This window comes from Zingiber officinale, chromosome 1B, assembly GCF_018446385.1.
Source record: "Zingiber officinale cultivar Zhangliang chromosome 1B, Zo_v1.1, whole genome shotgun sequence".
Classification (NCBI taxonomy): Eukaryota; Viridiplantae; Streptophyta; class Magnoliopsida; order Zingiberales; family Zingiberaceae; genus Zingiber; species Zingiber officinale.
This window is the reverse complement of record NC_055986.1, coordinates 19,112,565-19,136,490: the sequence shown is the minus strand read 5'-3', so window position 1 is coordinate 19,136,490 and position 23,926 is coordinate 19,112,565. Positions and strand designations below refer to the sequence as shown.

The following is a 23,926-nucleotide window of genomic DNA, read 5'->3' as shown; positions in this document are numbered from 1 at the left end:
AAATAAAACACCATAACTAGCAACAAAGCTAGCAGTGAAACAAACACAACTAGTGAAAATAATAGTGAAAGAGCAATAATGTCTAATTTATGCTTGAAGCAATCGATATAATCTATTTTATGATGATTAAAATTGGGATGATTTATTTAAACTCTTTCAAATCTACAAGAAAAATCATAAAATATTAGACTCTAATACAATATTAAAAATCAATATTGAATATTAACAATAAGAAAAAATATAGATAAATATGTAACTTACATTGTAAGTTTATATATTGATGAAATTAAAATTTCAATTTAAGAATAGACTTTTCTAATTTAATTAGAAGATATTCAAAGAAGAAGAAGGGAGAAAATTAACGCCCAAGATTTAGACTTTATTCTTTAGAGTCTTCTAACTTCTGTAAATAAATTAATAAAAAAAATTGTACAAATAAAATCTTTGAAAGAGAAAATAATAATTTACATTTTTTTTCTTTCTTTTCTTTTTAGATTTTTTTTCTTAAATTTTAAAAGAAAATATATATTTTTTGAACCTTTATTAAAATAATCCATTAAAATATTTTTTGGATTTTTATTAAAAATAATCTAATTATATAAAATATATATTATATATGCATGTCAAATTTGGGGACTCTTAAAAATCGGGGGCCCTAGACCGTCGCTCTCGGTGACATACCTCAAAACCGGTATTATTTATACTATAAACCCTTCGTTATAAACCTCACCCCTGCCTCCCATTTTTATGGGTGGAGTTTATAATTTTTTTATAAATCAATCCCAAAATATTGGGACAGGATTTATAAAAAAAAAAATATAAAGAGAGTTTATTTTCTTGTTCCGGATCAGACTGCATGCCTTTTACATGTCCATTGTATGTTAGCCATGGAGAGATTGTAGAAAGGTTTATGATAATAGATTTAAGTTTTTTAAAAAAGTAAACTTGTTAATATTTTTTTACCAATGATGTGACAGAATATAAATCACTATTGCGACTACGGATCAATCCATGTGGTCTGTTTAAAGCAAATACAACCCAATTTGTTTCCTAGTCGAGCCCATTTGTTTTGCTCCAGACCGATTAAGCCAGGCCATGCCCAATATGATATAAATTTATTGTTGGTTGATGCAAGCCAGGCTGTATAGATGCACCCATTTGATATAAAAATGGAAAGCTGCGTGAAAATGGCACGCGGGCCATAGAACCACACTAGCTTTTGAACTATCAAAGCAACTTAATGAATTCTTTTTCATTCTATTTGGAATCTCATCACGTTGCCAAATCTCTTTTATGTTATGCTTATTCCTTCGTTGACCTTAATCTAGACATATTTATAAGTGTAACCTTTACCGGGCTTAATTTATGAGATAACAAGTTATTAAAACAATTATAGCTCATTAAAAGATGTTATATTTAGTTTCCTAGAGCCTCTAGGTATATTTTGATTTTTTAACTTCAAATATATCTTTTTTCGTAAACAAATGCTTAATATATATTTTAATTCTATTTAAAATATCCACATTATTTATTTATCGTGGTTACCACGTCAAAAGATCAATTGATTAACGCTATTATCAAGTATTTGTTAAGTTTAATATTATCTGAAAATAATTTCGAGGCTTCGGAATTCACTTCCTATTTATTTTGCAGGAGGCACGCGAGAGAGAGAAAGAGGCGAAGAAGACAGACATTAGAGCGAGAAAGAGGGCGAGAGAGGGGATGTCGTGGCAATCGTATGTCGACGAGCATCTGCTGTGCGAGGTGGCAAGCGGCGCGCGTCTTTCTGCTGCCGGCATTTTCGGTCATGGCGGCGACACATGGGCGGTCAGCGAATCCTTCCCCAAGGTTTCCTCTTCTTCCGTCGATCCCTTTTGCATTGCCCCTTGATTTAAGTGTTTGATAGCTTGTAGTAGGTGCGATTTTTGCTCCTCTGGATCCTGGCCGCGTTAGTCTATTGATCGTATAGTAGTCGAGATGGGATTAAATTTTCAATTGATTAGTTCATGTACCAGATCTTTGGTGTTAGATCTGGTGGATCGCCGCTAAAAACTGGTTTTTTGTCCAGTTTATGGCGGGGTTTCGATTTTATTTTCCCTTCTGTTTTGGTCAGATTGGGACCTTCGAGCCTGCTCGCGACTTGCGGGGCCCATAAATATTTGCGAAAATAAAGTAAATAAACGGAATCATTTTGCTGCCTGTCTTTATTTCTACTTGTCCCCATTTTTTTTTGTTAAGGGGAACGCGAAGCTTGAAAATATTTGTTCTGGAAGACAACCAAGACTAGAGCATGTAAACAACAACAAGAAGAAGCAAAGGACATGTATACTTGATTAAATATTTAATCCCAAAAATTCCGAATTTATTGTTTTCATGATGGTTTATTATATATTCAACCAGCATATTAGCAGCGCCCATCGACTATGACGCCCTAATTATCAATTTCCCAATTGATGAACCAAAATTATTCTTCATCCTTTTTAGTTGTCATCCAAGGGCAAACTACGTACTGATTTTTTGCATCAGTTTTCTCCATCTTTTTGAGTTCAGTATTTTACTATACACCAAGAATTCTTTTGATAGTATTTTAGCAAATTTATCTTGTACTTGTTATTGCAATGAATTGTTTTCTTCTTGTCAATCAGGAATACATTGGTTTAATATTTCGTGTTGGTAATTATCACATTACATGATTCTTTCTACTTGTATATTCTTAATAAACAATATGGGTGTCATGCCTCGGTGTATGTTTAAAGTAATAAGAAATGCAATATTTTTTAGTATTTGATCCTGTCCGAATCGCCGAACCAAAGGACGCTGGGCACGTGTCGCTCTCTTAGTCGATGGCGTAGGCCTCCAAAGCTCCGGCGAACCTGCACAGAAGTCGGGACGGGAAGGGGTTCCCGGCGGCGACCCTCCGACGCTCAAGTCAGGCGAAGCTCAATAGAGAGAAAGGGGCTCCTAAACTAGTAGCGTGCGTACCTCCGGCGAAGTAAGAGGGTCTTTATATAGGGCAGCGAAGAAGTGGGTGTACGCCTACCGAGGTGTACACGTGTCCATGGCCCATACCCCCGTAAGGGCTTGTCAGTGAGCTTCCCTGACCCATACTGCTACAGTCCAAGCATGTCCTCGATGGGACAGCGAAATCTCCTGTCATAAGATTTGGAGCATGGCTTGCGTGTGAAACATACCTGCTGTCAGAAAAAGACGTCCCTTGACCTTTTCCCCTTTGCTCCAGATCTGTCGTCCGGTCGGCCAGCTCCTTCAACATCCGGCCGGACGTATGCGGTGATTTACTTGGGGAGATTCTCCATCACGTGCTTTGTGGAGACCATTAGCAGTATGTTACCTTATGGCATTGGCCGAGCGTGCAGTCCGCTCGTCCCTGCGATCTTTCCCCCTGAGCGCCAGAACCCTGACTTCCTACAGGGCGCCTTTAACCATCAGCCCGACACCGGCCGGACGGCCGTCCGGTCGGACGTTCGGACCTCCCATCTCCGGACGGGCATCCTTCCACTTTGACTCCCACGTGGCGTTGACCTCACCGAACGGGGTCCCCTGTTCTTACCACCGGATCACTTGCCTCTCCTTCAAGTCTAGTCGAAGGAGGCGAATTGTCCGACTGACTAGACTGCGAATCTAGCCGGGCAGCTCCTCCGTGCTAGTATCCTCCGATCGGCCTACCGCAGAGATGGCCTTGAACAAATCAACAATGGCATTCACCGGATCTCCTCGGGTTTTGCGCCAATCTTCGACATTAAGGTTGAGCATGCTTTCATTAAATGCTCCGAATGGTAGAATGCCACGTGGCGCAATGCCATCAGCCTACGGCGGCGGCGGCATGGTGTTTTGATGCGATCGAAGCGATTCGAAATGGACGGCAAGATGCACGCTTTGATTCCCGTGACCTGGATCCAACGGTGGAGGTCGGCCGGCCTCCGCCCTATAAAGCCTTCGTTTCCTTCTCTCCCTCATTTGCTTCCGCGATCTCGACCACTGGCTCCAGTGCTTTGGAGCTCCGGCGATCCTGTTTCTGCTCTCCGACGCTCTCCGGTGCCTTTTTCGCGATCCCTTTCCTCGCAGTAAGATTTTATATCTTTCCTTCCTCCTTTCCGGTGTTTCCTCCGCATTTTTTCCTCAGTTTCGATCCTTGAAACCTCCTTTCGTTTGCTGTCGTTTTTCTCCTGCCTTTTTGCCTTTTGATTCCTTCCGATCGGCCAATGGCTAGTTCTTCAAATCCCGAAGACCAGTCGCTCGGCCCATGGTACACCACCATGCAGTCCCGATTCGAACAGCGGGACTTTGATATTTTGACAGACAATTTCGAAATCCCAGAGGATTTCGAAATTCGTTTAGCTGGTCCTTTCGCTCGGCCCCATAGGCCGTCGCGTGGAGCTTTCTGTGTCTTCCGAGACCAGTTTACCGTCGGTCTTCGCTTCCCTGTACATCCTTTCATCATAGATGTCTGCAATTTTTTCGGTGTGCCGCTCGGCAGTCTAGTACCCAATACCTTCCGTCTCCTTTGCGGTGTTGTCGTTTTGTTTAAGATTCACAACATCCCCCTCCGACCGGAGGTCTTCTTTTATTTCTATTACCCCAAGCAAGCCGAGCCGGGCACCTTCATGTTCCAAGCTCGACCCGGCTTGGTCTTTTTCAACAAACTCCCTTCTTCCAATAAACATTGGAAGGATTATTTTTTCTACATCCGCATGCCCGATCAGGCCACCTCGACAAAGTGGCAAGTCGACTTGCCCCTACTCCCGAGTGAAGAAGTTCAAGACCCGACCGGACTACCTCCACGCTGCAAACATACTAGCCGGTCTGCGACTCGACATCAATAAGCTCCTTCATGAAGGAGTGATGTATATCTTCGGTCTGAGTCCTATACGGACTCCTCTTCCGGCCAGCTTCGGTAAGAACTTTACTTGGACATTTGCTTTTATCGCTAACTGATTTCCTTTCTTTCTTTTGCAGCGGACATCGTCATGGATTCAGTGATGGCCGACGTTTTGAAGAGAAAGGCGGCCGCTCTGGAAGCCGCGGCGGCCAGAGAAATGGAAGCTTTGGGTATCCATCCGGTCAGATCCCACGAAGGTGAGAGCGGGACTCAGGCTGAGTCGGCCGCTCAGGCCTCTCAACAAAATGTGGCCAGCGGAGCCACCCCTCCCCAAGAACGAACTGCACCCGAGGAAGGTTCCGCTCGGGAGGAGGAGCAGCCTCTACAAAAGAGGCGCCGAGTGGAGACTCCTCTGCGCTCAGCCACGTCAACGGTCCAACCGTCCGAGCGAGCAACCGCCGCCGCTCGAGGCAAGGCGCCAGAGGTCGAAGCCATTTCGTCCGACCGGACTCCTTCTGAATGGGACGAGCCGGAAGCCCCCATTGAGGCTATTCCGGTCAGCACCCGCCCACCTGCTCGGCACTCGGTCAAGAGCTCAACTATCCATTCGCAGTTTTCTGCGCCGGCTTTTGATCCCGATCGGACGATCCCTAGTCACGGCCACACAGTACGGGTCACCCTTCATCTCCCTACTGAGGAATTGCTGCCAGAAGGCGACCGGCCAACCGCGCCCGAGCATACCATCACCTTGAAAGGGCCCCTGGCCGAGATGTGGGCCGACGCTCGGGCGCGCATTGCAATGATCCCCCTCCGGAACTTGGCCAATAGCCATATGCAGGAGTCCACGGGGGTAAGTTTTCTTTTATTAAGCTTCACTTGCATTTTTCCGCTCGGCCTTTGACAATTTCGCCTTTTTGCATCAGCGATGGGTGGAAGAGATAGCCGTCTCCAACCGCCTGGCTATGGTGGACGAGGAGCTGAGGCAACTGAAGGCGGCAGGCGGTCCGTCCGGCTCTCAGGGCCCGTCTTACTCCGAGCTGCAAAAGGAGCTGAAGAAAGCTCAAGATCTGTTGGCGGCCGAGCAGAAGAAAACGGCCGATCAGGCCCACGCCCTGGCCGAGTCCGAGCGACAAGTCAAGTCGCTCGACACAAAATTAACCCTGGCCACCACCCGAAAAAATACGGCCATCTCCGATTTGGAGAAAAAGAACGTGGAGGCTCGGGGCCTGGAGCTTAAGGTAAAAGAGCTGATGGAGCAGCTCGACAGAGAGAAGGTGGGCCGCTCGGCCGACGCGGCAAAGCTTCAGAGTCTGAATGAGGCCCTCACTGGCTCCCAGGCGGCCTTCAAAGAATATCAAGATGCCGAGCCGAGTCGAGTTGCTGCCTTAAGACAGGGCTACATCCGCTCGCCTGAATTCTCGGAGAAAATCTGCGAGCGGATGTACACAGCCTTCGACTTGGCTATGACCGCGACCACCAACTATCTGAAGTCCAAGGGTCTTCTTCCAGAGTCCACTACCATTCCGGCCGGCGATCAAGTGGCGCTCCTGGAAAGCATTCCCAAGACCCTTTACGATTACATAGAGTAACTTTTGTAATTCGGCCACTCGGCTAGATATGATCCCTTTTGTACTTAGGCTGCTCGGCCTAAAGTTTTAATTTGAATGCAGTGTTTTCCTTTTGCACGCTGTCCTTTTAAGTTAGCATGTGTGTCGTCCACTCGCCTATTATCACTCTTCTGGCATTCGAAAGGGAGTGTAGCGAAGTACTTGGAGTTACCTTTCCGCTCGGCTATTTATTTCGAGTGCGTAACCTTCCGCTTAGGTAGCAGAGATCGCTCACTAGAAGCCGACAAGTACCTTTGTGCTCTGAGCCGAGCAGGACGTGGAGTCGGTTTTATCGATATTGAAGGCGAGTTTCCGGAGGAATTGCATCCTTCTTATTGGCCTCACCCACACGACGATCTTCCAATCGGGCGTTTATAGACGTCGGCTCGTCTCTCGATATTTAACGTCGGAGCTCGACGGCCTTCCGCTCGGAGGGTTTATAGACGCCGGCTCGTCTCTCGATATTTAACGTCGGAGCTCGACGGTCTTCCGCTCGGAGGTTTATAGACGTCGGCTCGTCTCTCGATATTTAACGTCGGAGCTCGACGGTCTTCCGCTCGGAGGGTTTATAGACGCCGGCTCATCTCTCGATATTTAACGTCGGAGCTCGACGGTCTTCCGCTCGGACGTTTATAGACGCCGGCTCGTCTCTCGATATTTAACGTCGGAGCTCGACGGCCTTCCGCTCGGAGGGTTTATAGACGCCGGCTCGTCTCTCGATATTTAACGTCGGAGCTCGACGGTCTTCCGCTCGGACGGTTATAGACGCCGGATCGTCTCTCGATTTAACGTGACTACGGTCCGCTCGGACGTTTATAAACGCCGCTCGTCTCTTGATATTTAACGTCGGAGCTCGGCGGTCTTCCTTCGGAGGGTTTATAGACGCGGCTCGTCTCGATATTGCGTCGGAGCTCGGCGGTCTTTTCGCCGGACGTTTATAAGCCGGCTCGTCTCGATATTTAACGTCGAGCTCGGCGGTCTTCCTTCGGACGTTTATAAACGCGCTCGTCTCGATATTTCGTCGGAGCTCGGCGGTCTTCCGCTCGGACGTTATAGACACGGCTCGTCTCTCGATATTTAACGCGTCGAGCTCGGCGGTCTTCCGCCGGGCGTTTATGACGCGGCTCGTCTCTAGATATTTAACGCGAGCTCGACGGTCTTCCGCTCGGACGTTTATAGACGCCGGCTCGTCTCTCGATATTTAACGTCGGAGCTCGACGGTCTCCCGCTCGGACGTTTATAGACGCCGGCTCGTCTCTCGATATTTAACGTCGGAGCTCGACGGTCTTCCGCTCGGACGGCGCCAAATTGATCCTGTCCGAATCGCCGAACCAAAGGACGCTGGGCACGTGTCGCTCTCCTAGTCGATGGCGTAGGCCTCCAAAGCTCCGGCGAACCTGCACAGAAGTCGGGACGGGAAGGGGTTCCCGGCGGCGACCCTCCGACGCTCAAGTCAGGCGAAGCTCAATAGAGAGAAAGGGGCTCCTAAACTAGTAGCGTGCGTACCTCCGGCGAAGTAAGAGGGTCTTTATATAAACGAGGTGTACACGTGTCCATGGCCCATACCCCCGTAAGGGCTTGTCAGTGAGCTTCCCTGACCCATACTGCTACAGTCCAAGCATGTCCTCGATGGGACAGCGAAATCTCCTGTCATAAGATTTGGAGCATGGCTTGCGTGTGAAACATACCTGCTGTCAGAAAAAGACGTCCCTTGACCTTTTCCCCTTTGCTCCAGATCTGTCGTCCGGTCGGCCAGCTCCTTCAACATCCGGCCGGACGTATGCGGTGATTTACTTGGGGAGATTCTCCATCACGTGCTTTGTGGAGACCATTAGCAGTATGTTACCTTATGGCATTGGCCGAGCGTGCAGTCCGCTCGTCCCTGCGATCTTTCCCCCTGAGCGCCAGAACCCTGACTTCCTACAGGGCGCCTTTAACCATCAGCCCGACACCGGCCGGACGGCCGTCCGGTCGGACGTTCGGACCTCCCATCTCCGGACGGGCATCCTTCCACTTTGACTCCCACGTGGCGTTGACCTCACCGAACGGGGTCCCCTGTTCTTACCACCGGATCAGTATTCGTGTGTCATTTTTTATTCATAACAAAATATCATGTATGGTATCCTTTTTAAGATTATTTTTGTTTCTTTTAAATATTCAAATGGAGTTTATGAATTAATCTCCTAGCATAGATATTCAACGTATATTTTTGAATTTTATAGTTTTCAATTACATGTATTCATCATATGCTTTACCTAAATTTTCTTCTCAATCGAGAATGGTATACAAGTCTAATAATTTGATTCATAAAAGATGAAATTCGTCACCCCAGTGACCCCCCACTCTCACCATTGTGAGGGAGTAAATCATGAAACTGTAGATGGTCCCCACGGGGAGAGTATGGTCACACGGCTTTGTCAGAATTCGACCCTTGCATGATTCGACAATTCTATCTTATGGTTACCATCTCAGCTATGCCCTAGGGGCACAAGTCTAATAATTTGAGATCGTATTGCGTGTTGAGATCAAATCTGATGGAATTTCTTTTTCTTAATGTGTAAACTTCATGCAATTGTATTATTTCTATTTGTTTATTGATGTATGATCAACTATACTTTATAAGTTTTTATAGGTCAGAGCATAGAGCTATTAGAAAACAATACATGCGAAAAGTTAAACGTACCAGACATGAGAATACTGAGATTGATGTGTTTATGTGTTAGATTATACTACTACCTGATAACAACCAACCATGTTCGTCTTCAATAGATGAAGAAAATGAGTCTACCGGCATGTTGAAAGATGATGATTAAATTATATACTACAACTGTAATAACTGTAATAGAACTAATTATGCTAAAACAGTAATATTTAATTGCACTAATAAACGACGAGCATGCAATAAACTTTAATAACAGCAAAGGGTTAAGAAATTGTGTATCTCCGGTCGAAGCGTCGGACGTGCCGACTGTCTTTAGAGAATTGATTGCCGCCCACGGTGCAAAGGCTCTCCGGCAAAATCCTCCCAAGATCCGACAACCGCTCGCGTCGCTCGTAGGTGCACTCCAAAACGAGCACCGCACTCGGACTCAACCTCAAATCGCAACCCAAGCCTCAGAACTTCGGAACAAAGGGAGAGAAGAAGAAGCAGAAGGCAGAAGAAATGCTTTGCTTCGGTGTGGTTTTAGAAGGAACGGAGGAAGTGTATTTATACACTTCGAAATAGCGCACGCACCAAAGTGTACGTCGCTTTGCTCCTTCACAGAATCGCGTCTCTTCGTTCACGCGGACAGAAACAGTGCGTCGCGCTGTTTTGATTCCTCACGCGGAGCGGAAAAGAACTGAACCGGAATCAGGCAACAAAACCCAATGGAGTGAACCAAACCGGACTGGCAAAAATAGACCCCCCCCCCTGCGCGCGATAATCGCGTACGTGACGCCCGGTTTATGGATTTCCGGCTCGAACCCCCCAAATCCATTCGATTTGGGCTTGGCCCGCGCATGCGTGTAGGCCCCCTTATCATTGCTAAGCAAGGATGGAAGGGTTCCATATATAAGGCCTTCCAAAGTTCTTAGCTTGGCAATGTGGGGCTAAATACTCAAGGGCAGGGAATAGTTTGAATTACAATTCAACAATCCCCCACTAATTCAAATTATTTTAGAAGAAAAGAAAGATATGTTCTGAGGCTTGGTTGCAATGAGCTTTCAGTGAAAATACCTTCCGGTTTGAATTTTCACCTAAGTATACCAATCTTATTCACATAGGTTTGAAGAGAACAGAGTCTTGATCTTAAACCTTTTATATGTGAAGATCAATTGGTAACAACTCATCACTGGCGACGGTTGAATCCTTCTGGGTTGGTGCATTACGGCCATGCCACCGAATCTTGTTTCATAAGTGCTAAGGAGAGTTGCCTAGACCCCCCACACTGCGGCCTCACAGTTACACTTACATAGGTGAGTTCTCCAAGGATGTACTGCAAGCATCCTGTCATTAAGACCTTGAACTCATTAAGAGCTTTTAAGCTTATCCTTACTAGCAGTCAAGCATCTATCCAGGGAAGAGACTATGAGATTATATCTCAATTAATTTGATGCTTACGTTTCACCCTTATAGCTTGTTTGTACCACATTGAACCTACTTTTTGGGATCTCCAATCAGATAGGTTGGGTTGCCACTATAGATGAAACCATGACAGGCCTCAGTCCCATTCCCTTACTGGATCTCTTGATTTTCTCAGAATCAAGTCCTTTAGTGAGTGGGTCAGCAATATTGTCTTTTGAACTTACGAAGTCCAATGACACCACTCCAAGAGACACTAGCTCACGAATAGACTTCAATCTTATTCGTACATGTCTCTTCTGTTTCTGGTTATACTTGGAGCTTCTAATCTGAGCTATTGTTGTTTGATTATCACAGTGTACTGAAATAGAAGGTATTGACTTTACCATCAAGGGAATTTCTGAAAGAAGACCCTTAAGCCAATCAACTTCAGTTACTGTGGTATCTAAAGCACACAATTCTACCTCAGATGTAGAACGAGATATAATCGTCTGTTTAACAGACCTCCAAGCAACTGCACCGCCTCCAAGTGTAAAGACATAACCAGTAACGCCTTTACACTCAGTAGTGTCTGCTATCCAACTAGCATCACTATATCCCTCCAGGACTGCAGGGAATCTCCCATACCACAAGCCCAAGGATATAGTGCCTTTCAGATATCTGAGTACTCTATCTAATGCATCCCAATGCGTTCTGTCCGGACAGCTGGTAAACCTGCTCAATTTCGATATAGCAAAAGAAATATCAGGTCTAGAACAATTAGCTAAATACATTAAACTACCTATTATTTGTGAGTATCTTAATTGAGACACTGCCACACCACTATTATTCTTGTGGAGAGTTTTTGAAGGGTCATATGGTGTGACAACAGATTTAACTTGGCTATAGCCATATTTCTCTAATACTCTCTCAACATAGAGTGATTGAGAAATTGCTATTCCATCAGTTGATCGAGTCAACTTCAGCCATAAAATCATATCAGCACAACCCATATCCTTCATATCAAACTTACCACTTAAGAGGGCCTTAGTCTCATTAATAATTGAAAGATTAGTTCCAAATAGTAGAATATCATCTACATATAAACATAGGATAATACAATTATCACCTTTCATTTTAGCATACACACATTTATCAGAGTCATTTACTTCAAAGTCAAACGATAGCATAGCTCTATCAAATTTTTCGTACCACTACTTTGGGGCTTGCTTCAAACCATAAAGAGATTTGACTAACCTACAGACTTTATTCTCATTTCCAGAGACTACATATCCCTCAGGCTGATCCATATATATCTCTTCTTCTAGATCTCCATTTAGGAATGCCGTTTTGACATCCATTTGATGGACCTCAAGATGATATATGGATGCTAATGCAATTAACACTCGGATTGTAGTAATTCTGGTAACAGGAGAATAAGTATCAAAATAGTCAATCCCTTCTTTTTGTTTGAATCCCTTAGCAACTAGGCGGGCTTTGAATTTATCTACTGACCCATCAGGCTTTAGTTTTCTCTTAAACACCCATTTACATCCTATAGTGGTACACCCAGGAGGTAAATCTACCAACTCCCAAGTGGCATTAGAGATAATAGAGTCCATTTCACTTTTAATGGCCTCTTTCCAGTGCTTAGCTTCAGGAGAAGCCATAGCATCTCTATATGTCACAGGGTCACCTTCTATATTATAGGTGATAAAGTCCTGGCCTAAATCCGTAGACACACGTTGCCTCTTGCTCCTTCTCGGTTCTGTACACTCACTAGATTCATCTAGTCTAGAGTGACTTGAGGAAGGTGTACCCACTACGGATAATGGGACCTCTACAGAAGAAGGCTCATTTCTAGTAGGAATACTAGATTGAGGTGTTCTCGTCTTCATAGGAAATATATCCTCAAAAAATGTAGCATCGCGAAGTTCTACAATAGTATTTGCATCTATTCCAGGAATTTCTGATTTAATAATCAAGAACCTATATGCAATACTATTTTGAGCATAACCCAAGAAGATACCATCTACGGTCTTTGGACCAAGTTTTTTCCTTCTGTGTTCAGGTACTAGTACCTTTGCGAGGCACCCCACACTTTAAGGTATTTCAAACTTGTCCTTCACCTTTCCAAAGCTCGTATGGGGTTTTATCCCTTGACTTCATTGGGACTCTATTTAGCACATGACATGCAGTGTAAGAGCCTCCCCCACATAAAGTTGGGTAACCCAGAACTACCTAACATGGAATTAATCATATCTTCAAGGGTTCGATTTTTTCGTTCTGCTATACCGTTGGATTGAGGACTATATGGAGCAGTTACCTCATGGATTATACTGTATCTTGACAAAATTTTTGAAACAGGTTCGAGGTAAATTCTCGCCCCTATCGGACCTTAACCTCTTAATAGTTTTATCGGTTTGATTCTCACTTGATTTAAAAATCACAAATTTATCTAAAGCTTCATCCTTGGTTTTAGCAAATAAACATAACAATAACGAGAGTGATCATCAATGAAGGTAATGAAATACCTTTTATGATCTCTCATTATTACACCGTTAAACTCACAACAGTCAGTATGAATCAATTCTAAAATATCAGAATTTCTATCAACTGATTTGAAGGGTTTACGGGTTTGTTTATATTGCACACAAATTTCACTTTTTTTCTTATCATTTATAGCATGCTTAGGGATCATGTCAAGATTCATCATCCTTTTTACGGTATTAAAATTGACATGTCCTAATCTGTCATGCCACAGATCATAAGACTCAATGTTATATGAACAATCAATATCAGTAGATTTATTTAAGGTAGCATTTTCTATATTGAGTTTAAATAAACCTTCATTAAGGTAACCTTTTCCAATAAATGTTCCTAAATGTAATATTACAACTTTATTACATTTAAAGTTTAACTCATAACTAGCGCGGACTAACTTTGACCCGCTAATCAAATTCCGGCGGACCGCTGGAACATGATGCACCTCATACAGTGACAGGACTTTTCCAGAGGTGAACCTCAGGTCAACTTGTCCTATCCCAAACACCCTGGCTGCAGAATGGTTCCCCATGGTCACGGAAGTGCCTTCAATTACCTGATAAGTAAGGAAGGCAGAGCGATCAGCACAACAATGCACATTAGCACCTGTATCAACTATCATTGGGTTGATAGATCAAGTTTAGTTCGGGTTTGAAGGTAACAAACCTATTGCTGGTGTCGTCACTAGCAGTCACAACATTTGCTTGTGCCTTGGTGTTGGGCGTATTGCTTTGGTTTTTCTTCTTGTCCTTTTGCTTAGGGCAGAATTTGACATAATGTCCAACTTGTCCACATACCCAGCACGACTTGGTTCCATTTTTCTTTTGAACCTTTGGTTTGGGTTTCATCTTGTTTTTCATTTTTTGATTTTTGAATTTATTCTTGTCAGATGAGACTACTACGTTTGCCTTTGGAATAAAATCCATAGGCATTCTTTTATCATCATCTTTATGTTGCTTCGATGTTCTTCTTCGATATTTAAGGCAATCATCAAATCTTCAGAGAGATTTTACCTCTCCGATGTTTAAGAGTCATGCCAAAATTTTCCCAACTCGGAGGCAATTTTTCGATGATAGACAAGACCTGAAATTTTTCGAGTAATGACATATCTCCTTCAGCAAGACCATGAATTTGAACTTGGAATTCATGTGTCTGCTCAACCACAATTTATCTTCAACCATTTTGAAGTTCAGGAATTTTGCCACAGTATACTTTTCTAAACCGGAATCTTGAGTTGTATTTTTATCCAAAGATTTCCACAGCTCTTTAGCTGAAGAGGTTGAGCAGTACACATCAAATAGTGCGTCCGAGAGAGCGGACAGATTCTCCCATGGCAGAGATAATCCCTTTGCTTAAACCTCTCTAAGGTAGCAGGCAGGTTCCTCTTCATTAGGTGAAGGAGGGTCTGTTTCTATAACGGAGAATAGCCCTAGCGTAGTAAGCCAAAATTTCATTCGTTGTTGCCAACGTCTGAAGTTTTGCCCGTAAAATTTTTCGGGTCGGGCACTAGCCTCATCAGACCCCGTTACCCTATCGTTCATCATGTTTATTGATGCTACAATCAATTCTCTAAAATTGTAATAACTGTAATAGAACTAATTATGCTAAAACAGTAATATTTAATTGCACTAATAAACGACGAGCATGCAATAAACTTTAATAACAGCAAAGGGTTAAGAAATTGTGTATCTCCGGTCGAAGCGTCGGACGTGCCGACTGTCTTTAGAGAATTGATTGCCGCCCACGGTGCAAAGGCTCTCCGGCAAAATCCTCCCAAGATCCGACAACCGCTCGCGTGCACTCCAAAACGAGCACCGCACTCGGACTCAACCTCAAATCGCAACCCAAGCCTCAGAACTTCGGAACAAAGGGAGAGAAGAAGAAGCAGAAGGCAGAAGAAATGCTTTGCTTCGGTGTGGTTTTAGAAGGAACGGAGGAAGTGTATTTATACACTTCGAAATAGCGCACGCACCAAAGTGTACGTCGCTTTGCTCCTTCACAGAATCGCGTCTCTTCGTTCACGCGGACAGAAACAGTGCGTCGCGCTGTTTTGATTCCTCACGCGGAGCGGAAAAGAACTGAACCGGAATCAGGCAACAAAACCCAATGGAGTGAACCAAACCGGACTGGCAAAAACAGACCGGGCCGCCCGTAAGCGAGAGGCCCACGAGCTGGGGATTTGCACCCCCCCCTGCGCGCGATAATCGCGTACGTGACGCCCGGTTTATGGATTTCCGGCTCGAACCCCCCAAATCCATTCGATTTGGGCTTGGCCCGCGCATGCGTGTAGGCCCCCTTATCATTGCTAAGCAAGGATGGAAGGGTTCCATATATAAGGCCTTCCAAAGTTCTTAGCTTGGCAATGTGGGACTAAAAAACTCAAGGGAAGGGAATAGTTTGAATTACAATTCAACAACAACAACAACCAAGTCTTATCCCACTAGGTGAGGTTGACTATATAGATCCTTCTACGCCATTAGGTTCTATCTCCTATTATATTATCATATATATTTAAATAAATTTTATCTAGCTTTATTGTTACTAACCAAGTCTTTATTTATCTTCCTCTTCCTCGTTTGATTTTATTTGACTAAATTCTATAGTTAGGCAAATTGAATTGATGAGTTGTAACAAATAATTGAGACTCACATGTTATTGTTATTGTCTATCTACTTGATCAACTTGGGAAGGCCTTAATTGTACCATTTAAAGGGAGTTATTGCAAAGAAAGGTTAGGTTATGATAGTCAACCTAAGATTATGTTGTAGAATATAGTTGTCAAGATAGAAGGTCCAATTTCAAATACTAGATTGATTTGCATTGAATTCTGTTTTTAGTAAACTAAATGGTTTATACCTTTTTTCTTTTGGGATGGCATGCGGCTGAGTTTTGAAGAAATCAAATTTGAAGATTGGATCTAGCATGTACAAAATGAAAACTTAATTCTTGATTCTATGAAATTTTTGACGGAAGTGCTTCATTTGCCTCTTTTCCATGGAAGTTTCATTTTCTCAATGTATCCAAATTTTTGGTCTATTTTTTACTTTTGATGATCCATTCAACACCAAAAAGATAGACCTTAGTTTTATTTCATCTCTTCAACAAGTTTAGCAATAATCATAATCGGAAGATATGTGTCCCCTCGGGGCGGTGCGATGGTTAAGGCATGTGGTGTTGCCACATGAGGTCTTGGGGTCGAAACTCGGCGTGACCGAGCATAACCTCCCCCATGTCTTGGCCATTTGCACTAATGGCTAGTAGTCACCCGTGATTTACCTCCTCCGTGTTGACCTAGGGACGGGTTGGCGGGGGCGCTGGGGGCGAGCGAATCGCCTTTTGCCACATAATGACCCAATTGTTATGTTGGAGAAATTAACCTATAATTAGCTTTTTAGGAAATTTCCTTTATTAATTATTTATTTCTGCTTAGGCCCTTATAATTATATAAAAATTATAATTATTAGCTCCCTTTGACTTGCCAAAATGTGAAAATATGAAAGTCCATATGGAAAATGTTTTTGATTCTGTTTCTGTTTTCTCTGTACCTATCATATGTTAATGTGCATATCTTTCCAATACTACAGATCAAACCTGAAGAGTTTACTGCAATAATGAGTGACTTTGATGCGCCTGGATCTCTTGCGACAAATGGATTATACCTTGGTGGAACAAAGTTTATGGTTATCCAAGGCGAACCAGGTGCAGTAATTCGAGGGAAGAAGGTTAGTTTTTTGTTTGCATCTACGATTTGTTATGTTCAATTTTTAATTCCTTCGTACTAGATTTCTGTTTGTATGCTTGATCTTCAATTTACATTGAACTTCTGTTTTGTGCACTGAGACACACACCCTCTGGAACTTGTCTAGTTGTATATAATTGTTAGCAATGCCGGATGATAATTTGTTATTTGGTTGGTTCATGATTATTAATTTACAGAGACAGAAAAAAAACAAACTAATTACAATATATTTTAGGACGATTGCTACTTACTGAACCGGCCATGTCTGTGCTAGTATTAATGATCTAGAATGCTTCTCTCTTCTTATATAAAAAAATTGATTTTCAGGGTAGCAGCGGTGTCACTATAAAAAAGACTAACATGGCTTTGATCTTCGGCATATATGATGAGTCGATGACCGGTGGAGAATGCAACATGGTCGTGGAGAGACTTGGCGATTACCTCTGTGATCAAGGCTTCTGAATACAAGCATTGCAGCTTGATAAACTTCTTATTCTGTACTCGCATATTGAATGAACCTGCAATGAATAATCAGCTAAAAGTCATGTTAGAGTATTCAAGTCCTGTTGGTTGCCTGTTAGCATGCTCTCTAGAGCTGTATCATGCGAGGGTTAACCCTTCTCCTGTTTGTGTTTCTGTCTGTATCTTGAAAATGTTGTTGGAAGTTTGGTTTAAAGTTGGGATTAATTTGTGCATGATTTATGCTCTAAAAGTCAAATGCATGTATATCGTTTTAAACTTATTTCAAAATCCAATATTGTGTATACGTATCTCTAAATTTGTAAATCTCTCATTCATTCCATTCACATGAATCAAATTAGGGCTCCTTGATGTTTGGTTAAAGTTATATCTCTAAAATGTTATGTCAATTTTTTTGGAATTCCGTTTTTATTAAATTTTTCATTACTTTTCATTTATGGACTTGATTTTTTGTCACCAAATTTTTATCATTTAAAACTGCCAAGTTTTTCGGGAATCAATTATGGATTTCATTGATGCCCTGGGGTTATGGTAAGCTGAGGGATGGGCTCACTTGGCAACTAGTTATTACATTTGAGGAGTTTAAATTTCATCTTGGGACTACTACGTCTGAGGAAAATTTTCGTGGGCTAGACTGGCCAAATGAATTTCATTGATCGATTCTAGAAACAAAGCCTTTATAAAAAAAAATAATTTTTTTTGTGCCTTATTTCTTTGCTGACAGAACTTGAAATTGAAAAAAAGGATTTTTTTTCTTATAAAATAATTTTTAAATATTCTCTATTTTTTAATATTTTTTTTAAAATAAATATAAAAATTACCAACTAAACAATATTTTTCCTTTTCTTATAAAATGAAAATAAAAAACTAACTAAACCTAATGCTGCCTAAATTATTTCGCTTCTTTCAGTATTTAACTTCTTAATTTTTATCTACTAAATTTTAAATAGTCTAAAATAATTAAAAATATATAATCTTCAAATAATGTCATTTGGAATGCAAATGAAGCTTCTATTAAAGACTATAAATAACTTGCCGATGAAAATTTTTCATGGGCTGAGTTGTCCACCTCAAAATTAATCGTGATACATGTCAATTAGCCCCACGGGGTTATTTGAAATGGTTAGTGCATAGAAGCTTGCCACTTGAGAGTGTGGGTTCGAATCATGAGATAATCAGGGCGTAATTCTCTGGTCCCTGTGCACCTCTTCCCATTGCGCACTAACTTCTCCAACTATCGTGATTTACCTCTCTCGTGAAGACTTTGGGTGTGGTGCGACGGGGATGCTGGGGGCGAGCGATATCGCCTTTTTGCCAGTGATACATGTCAATTAAAAAATTATAAATATAATAACAATAAATTAGGAAGCATCCAACAGTAGTTGCTTATATTAGTGGGACAGGGACATTAAGAGGACTATTAATATAACATATCTATATTTTTTTTATATTAAAATATTAGTCATTGTGTGCACGTTTTACGTATATAATATAATACATGAATACGAAAAATAAATATTTACTGTCAAATAATTAAATAATATTATTCAATGCTAGTATGATTATTTTATAAAAAATCTTAATCCAAAAATAAAGTAGAAATTAAGCTATTAATTATACCTCAAGTTATACTGAGAATATCTTATATCATCTGAAGAATCAATGAGATAATCGATGAGATACAAAGATGGATACATGTGGTTGTGATTTTTTCTAAAAAATTGATAAGATATAGATGGATTGATATGACTATATTGATATGTAGATATGCAGAAGAATCGAAATAGATAGTGCGTTGTGATATAAAAAGGATAAGGAGAAAACTGTAGCAAAAATTGGAGAGGGGAGGAGAGAATGATAAAGAACCAATGAGGATTAAGACGGTGAGAAGAAGTAATGCAGATAGTAAAAATTAGGTTATGCTTGTGTAACTTGAGAAAGATAAGAAGTTGAAATTACTAATAATCTTTGAAATTATTTACGGTGTGAAAAAATGACATTAATGTAACTTAATTTTGGACTTCACTAAATCAACTGAGAGTTGGTATTAAATGGTTCAGATTCTTAATTAAATAATAATATATTTTTACTTTTTAATGTGACTTTCATATTCTCCATGTGGGTATTCCACATATAAGTCCATATATATTTTCTATTGATTGACGCATATGATTTATATCAGTTTGAATCTCTTGGACCCTAAACCATGGTCCCCTCCAAAACGACACATTTCAGATGTCGTTTCGTTTACGCTAACCTAAATTTTAGTAAAGAATGCCACATTGAACATAAGCTTGCACATTTCGACGAAAAAAGCTAAAAACAACCCCCAACTTTTATAAATGTCTATATTTTATCAAAGAACATCACACTGAACCTAAGCTTAAAATAATATCAATTTATCAATATTTTTGTACTATGAGCGTAAATAAAATGACATGAAATTTATCATTTTGGAGGGGATCATGAGATTTAGGATCCAGAAGATCCGAACTAGATTTATACTAGGATGATACCATCAAGATAAATTCCCAATGAATTTCTTAAATCCCTCATCATTTATCCCATTTCACTTTAGAAAGTATGAGGTCACCCCCAAGGGTCGTGAAGGTGAGTATTTCAACTTTTGCCACGTATATAACGAATGTAGATGTCAATTATAAAGCATAGGGTAAAAGGTGATTCGTTCGGACCAACACCCCTGTCAATCGTCTCTAGGCTAACACGGAGAAAGAGGTAAATTACTATTGACTATAGCTAAAAAAAATGATAATCCCAATTAGTCTCGTTGACCATCCCTGGGGGTGACCGCTCAAGCCCCACGGAAGTTTCTCACCGACCACTAGGATAAATCGGGAAGCGCATGCAGTGACTTGCTCAGAAGCCTGTTGGTGTAATCTTGCTCCAGGCATTATTTACTTTTGATGTTTGGTCAAACAAGTTTAAGTTAAGCAAGGTTGGTGATCTAACATAAATATTGAGTAAGCAGGTACAAAGGAAAGTATAAGAAGATAGTCTTGACGGGTGAAGTCCCAAAGGTACGACCTCTTGGAGAAAAGAGACTTAGCATGATGAAGCTGAAGGAAGCACTTGAAGGCAAGCGCAAGGATGAGGAGTCATGGGCTTGGAAGCATCCTAAAGGCGCAGGATGATGGAAGATGCTTGTATTGGTACCCCAAGGTAGTTTTGATGTGATTAAATAAGTTAAATTAGGTCATGTTGTGTTTAACCTTGTGTCTAAGTGTACAGGAACTTAGGGGCACAGGGCGTCGAGCGAAAGACGCAGCTACTGAGAAGGACTACACGGGAGAGAGCCGACGGGCTCGGTGCGTCTGAGGGACGAGGTGTTGCAGAATAATACACCGGCAGATGAGAAGGGAGCGTGCGGTGTTTTCGAGGGATCAAAAGTTGGAGTAGAAGATTGCTTAAGGAGCAAAAGACGTAACTGTCCGAGGGATGAAAAGATGTGGAAGAGTACGCTGGCGGACGAGAAGGAAGCAAGCAGTGATTCCGAGGGACGAGAAGCCGGAGCAGAAGTTTGCTCGTGAAGGCTGAAAGTTAGGTTCGGGTGAACCCTATTCCGGATGGTTGAAATCACTCAAACGAGTGGAGCCGGAGCGGAAGACCCGAACCGAAGCAAGCGGAACCGAAGAAGGAGGCCCAGACCCAAAGTTAGCAAAAAGCTGACTTCTGATGCCCGGGGCACCCGGACCAAGTTGGGGCGCTCGGATTAGTCCGGGGCGCCCGGATCAGTTCGGGGCACTTGGAGCAGGTCGGGGAGCCCGGACTAGTCCGGGGCACCCGAAACCATTCCGAGCGCCTGGAACCCGACTTTTATCTAGATCGATGTGGCTTTTGACCATTGCGTCTGGGATAGATTTCTATCCTATTCCAGGCGTCTGGAATGCTTCCAGGCATCTGGAATGCTTCTAGGCGCCCCGAACAGGGCTATATAAACAGCCCTGGTCCCAGAAGCTAACAACAACAAGAAACTATGAAACAACACTTGTACGCTTTTAGTTTTCTATTTAGCTCTCTGATTATGTGCTGTCAGTGCTGTAAAGAGGCTTCTTCGCCTAAAGGAGAAATTAATGCGCTTTACTTCCTTGGATTAACAACCTCCCCGGTTGTAACCAAGTAAATTCTTGGTGCCTCTGTCTTTTAGTTTCTTTATTATACTTATGCAAGTGTTAGATTTATAAAGTTCTAAATCTGAGAAAGTTTTTTTTGTTTTATTTTTGTGCAGGGGCTATTCATCCCCTCTAGTCGGCCGCCAAGGGTTCTAACAAGTAGTATCAGAGCAAGGACGCTTTAGGAGCTAGCACTAACCGCCGAATGAAGCACACGAGATGGCCGGACCGAGCATCTACCCACCAGTATTTGAGGGGGAGTTCACTTTTTGGAAACGTCGGATGGAGGTATATTTTAAAACTGATTTTAATATTTCGCTAACATTTAAGTATGATTTTGATATGCCCAAGAACAAAGAAGGAAAAGAAATTGAGAAGCATCGATGGATTGAAAAGTAACGCAACAACTTCATGGCTAAAGGTAAGGCTGAGTTCCACCTTCTTAGCGTTTTGCCTGCCCAAGATGTCGACAGAATCGGCAATTACGAGAATGCAAAAGAACTTTGGGAAAAGTTCTTAAAGCTTTATGAAGAACCAAAAGTAGCCGAATCCAACTCCTCGATGAACTCCGAGTCGTTATCAGAAGCAGAAAATGAGGAAATTGCCGAAACTGCTCTCATAACCGAGTACCTACCTAAATATATAGAAATTTCTTCAGAAATGAGCATTGAGAGCGTCAATGAAGGGGGAACAATGTCGGAGGAAAGCAGCTCTATAGGGGTAGCATCAGAAGTCGACAAGGTAAGCCAGGTACGGTCTCTATCCTTAACCAATTGTTTAATTTGATAAAAATATTGTCAAAAGATTCTTGTAAATCAGAAATAGAAAATAAAAAATTATTAACAGAGAATAATAAGTTAAAAGGAACTCTAGCAATAGCTAGTCAATTAGAGAATTTCGATAAACTAAAAATAGAAAATGAAATGTTAAAGGAACATACACAAACTTTAAAAATTTCTACATGTTCAAAATTCTCTATGTAAAATACCAAAAATGGGTGAATAACCATAAGGAAATTTTTCAAAATTTTTAGAAATTTTCTGAAAATTTTTCAGAGCTCGTATGGCAAGTTTAAGGGGATCAAATATTTGGTCTCGGGAAAACTTGTTTAGGCTACCCCATTTAAACGAGGAAAAGTTGATTTTCCTTTTTCTTTTTATTTTCTTTTTTTTTTTTCTTTCAACCCCGTCGCGACGCCGTTTCCTCCCTTTCCTAACCGGCGCCGCACGCGACGGTTACTTCCTTGCGATTAAAGCCGCGACAGAGGGTTTTCTTGCATCTCCTTCTTCTTCTTCTTCTTCTTCTTCTTCTTCAATTCTTCCCCGCCAGCCGCTTTTCCCCAAATCACCGCGATCCCGACCTCTCTTCCCCGATCTCCCCTCTGTTCTTCGTCCCTTCTTCTTCTCTGTTCCCTCTCTCTCTTGCGGACGAGTCAACGCCGACGGGAGTGGGACTTCTAGCTCCAGCGATCTTCTTCTGCCGGCGTCAACATCATAAGCTCAGATCCGGCCGACGCTATTTCTCTTCGGGTTGCAGACACGACGTCACGTCTTCTTTAACTGACTCCCGACGCCACTGGATCGATCCAGATCCACTCGATCGCCGACGTAGGTATGCTAATTTTAAACGAATCTTCCTCTTCTCTTGATTTCCACCGAATCGTACCCTAGCACAGTTAGTGATTCTTTTTCTTCTCTTGATTCTCTTTAAATCGTGCCCTAGGTTTGTCGCCGGTGCCTTGCATTCGGATCACTGCTTCGTGTGAGCAGATCTTCGATCTAGAAGGGGGTCCTAGCCCTAGCCTCGACCTTTCCTCTTCATCGCCTGCTTGGATCTACTGTCTTGTGTTCTAGCTTCCATTTCACACACGGTAAGCATCCCTGGTTGTTTCCATCAATGAGCTATTAGGGTATGATTGCTACGTGTTGTTTTGGATTAGTGATCTCTATTTCTTGGTTCCACCTTGAATCGAACAGAAGGGAGGAATCCCAGGAGGTGAGGTTCTGTGTACTAGGGTATCTGGTTGGTGGACAGCAAGTGATCAGGGCAAAGAGATAGATTCCAGTAGTGTTTCCTTGCCGGCAGCACTCCAACCAGCAACCTTATCGGCTATGAATTGAGGTAAGGTGTAGGGGAATTTGATACAAATTGGTTAAGTGTGAATTAGGTATTTGTTTATGTGTTGATTAGGATTTTACTCTAATTTAGGGTTAGAGATTTTATTTAGCTATTTATATGAATTTAGCTAAATAATATATATATATATATATATATATTTTGTTTGTCACATGACTTTGACTCGAGACGGTGTCTCGACGAGGGAGCTATTTTGGATAAGATTCTCTTATTGGAGATGGGTACCTTGACTTATCTATTTTGATATGCATAGTAGTTTTTAATAAGTAGTAATGATTATGTTTCATATCTGTATCGGTTTATCACTACCGGATACCTGTTACATGTTTGTTTTTGCTTACATGGCCTGTTTTGCATATCATGTTAGTACCCACCTGATTATATATGCTTATAGGAGTAGTGACATAACCA

At 42.1% G+C, this 23,926-nt stretch overlaps 1 protein-coding gene across 1 annotated transcript; it reads left to right on the top strand.

Moving 5' to 3' along the window:
* The first annotated feature begins 1,631 nt into the window (after positions 1 to 1,631).
* Positions 1,632 to 17,539, top strand: LOC122052067 (profilin-like). Its single transcript, XM_042613456.1, has 3 exons — positions 1,632 to 1,848; positions 16,615 to 16,752; positions 17,097 to 17,539. The coding sequence occupies exons 1-3, from the start codon at positions 1,723 to 1,725 to the stop codon at positions 17,229 to 17,231; spliced, it is 399 nt and encodes a 132-aa protein (XP_042469390.1). The 5' UTR covers positions 1,632 to 1,722; the 3' UTR covers positions 17,232 to 17,539.
* Positions 17,540 to 23,926: the final 6,387 nt, after the last annotated feature.

Coding starts and splice junctions, on each gene's coding strand:
- LOC122052067 (XM_042613456.1), top strand. CDS start 1,723: ATGTCGTGGCAATCGTATGTCGACGAGCATCTGCTGTGCGAGGTGGCA. Junction 1,849..16,614: donor TCAGCGAATCCTTCCCCAAG/GTTTCCTCTTCT, acceptor CCAATACTACAG/ATCAAACCTGAAGAGTTTAC. Junction 16,753..17,096: donor CAGTAATTCGAGGGAAGAAG/GTTAGTTTTTTG, acceptor ATTGATTTTCAG/GGTAGCAGCGGTGTCACTAT.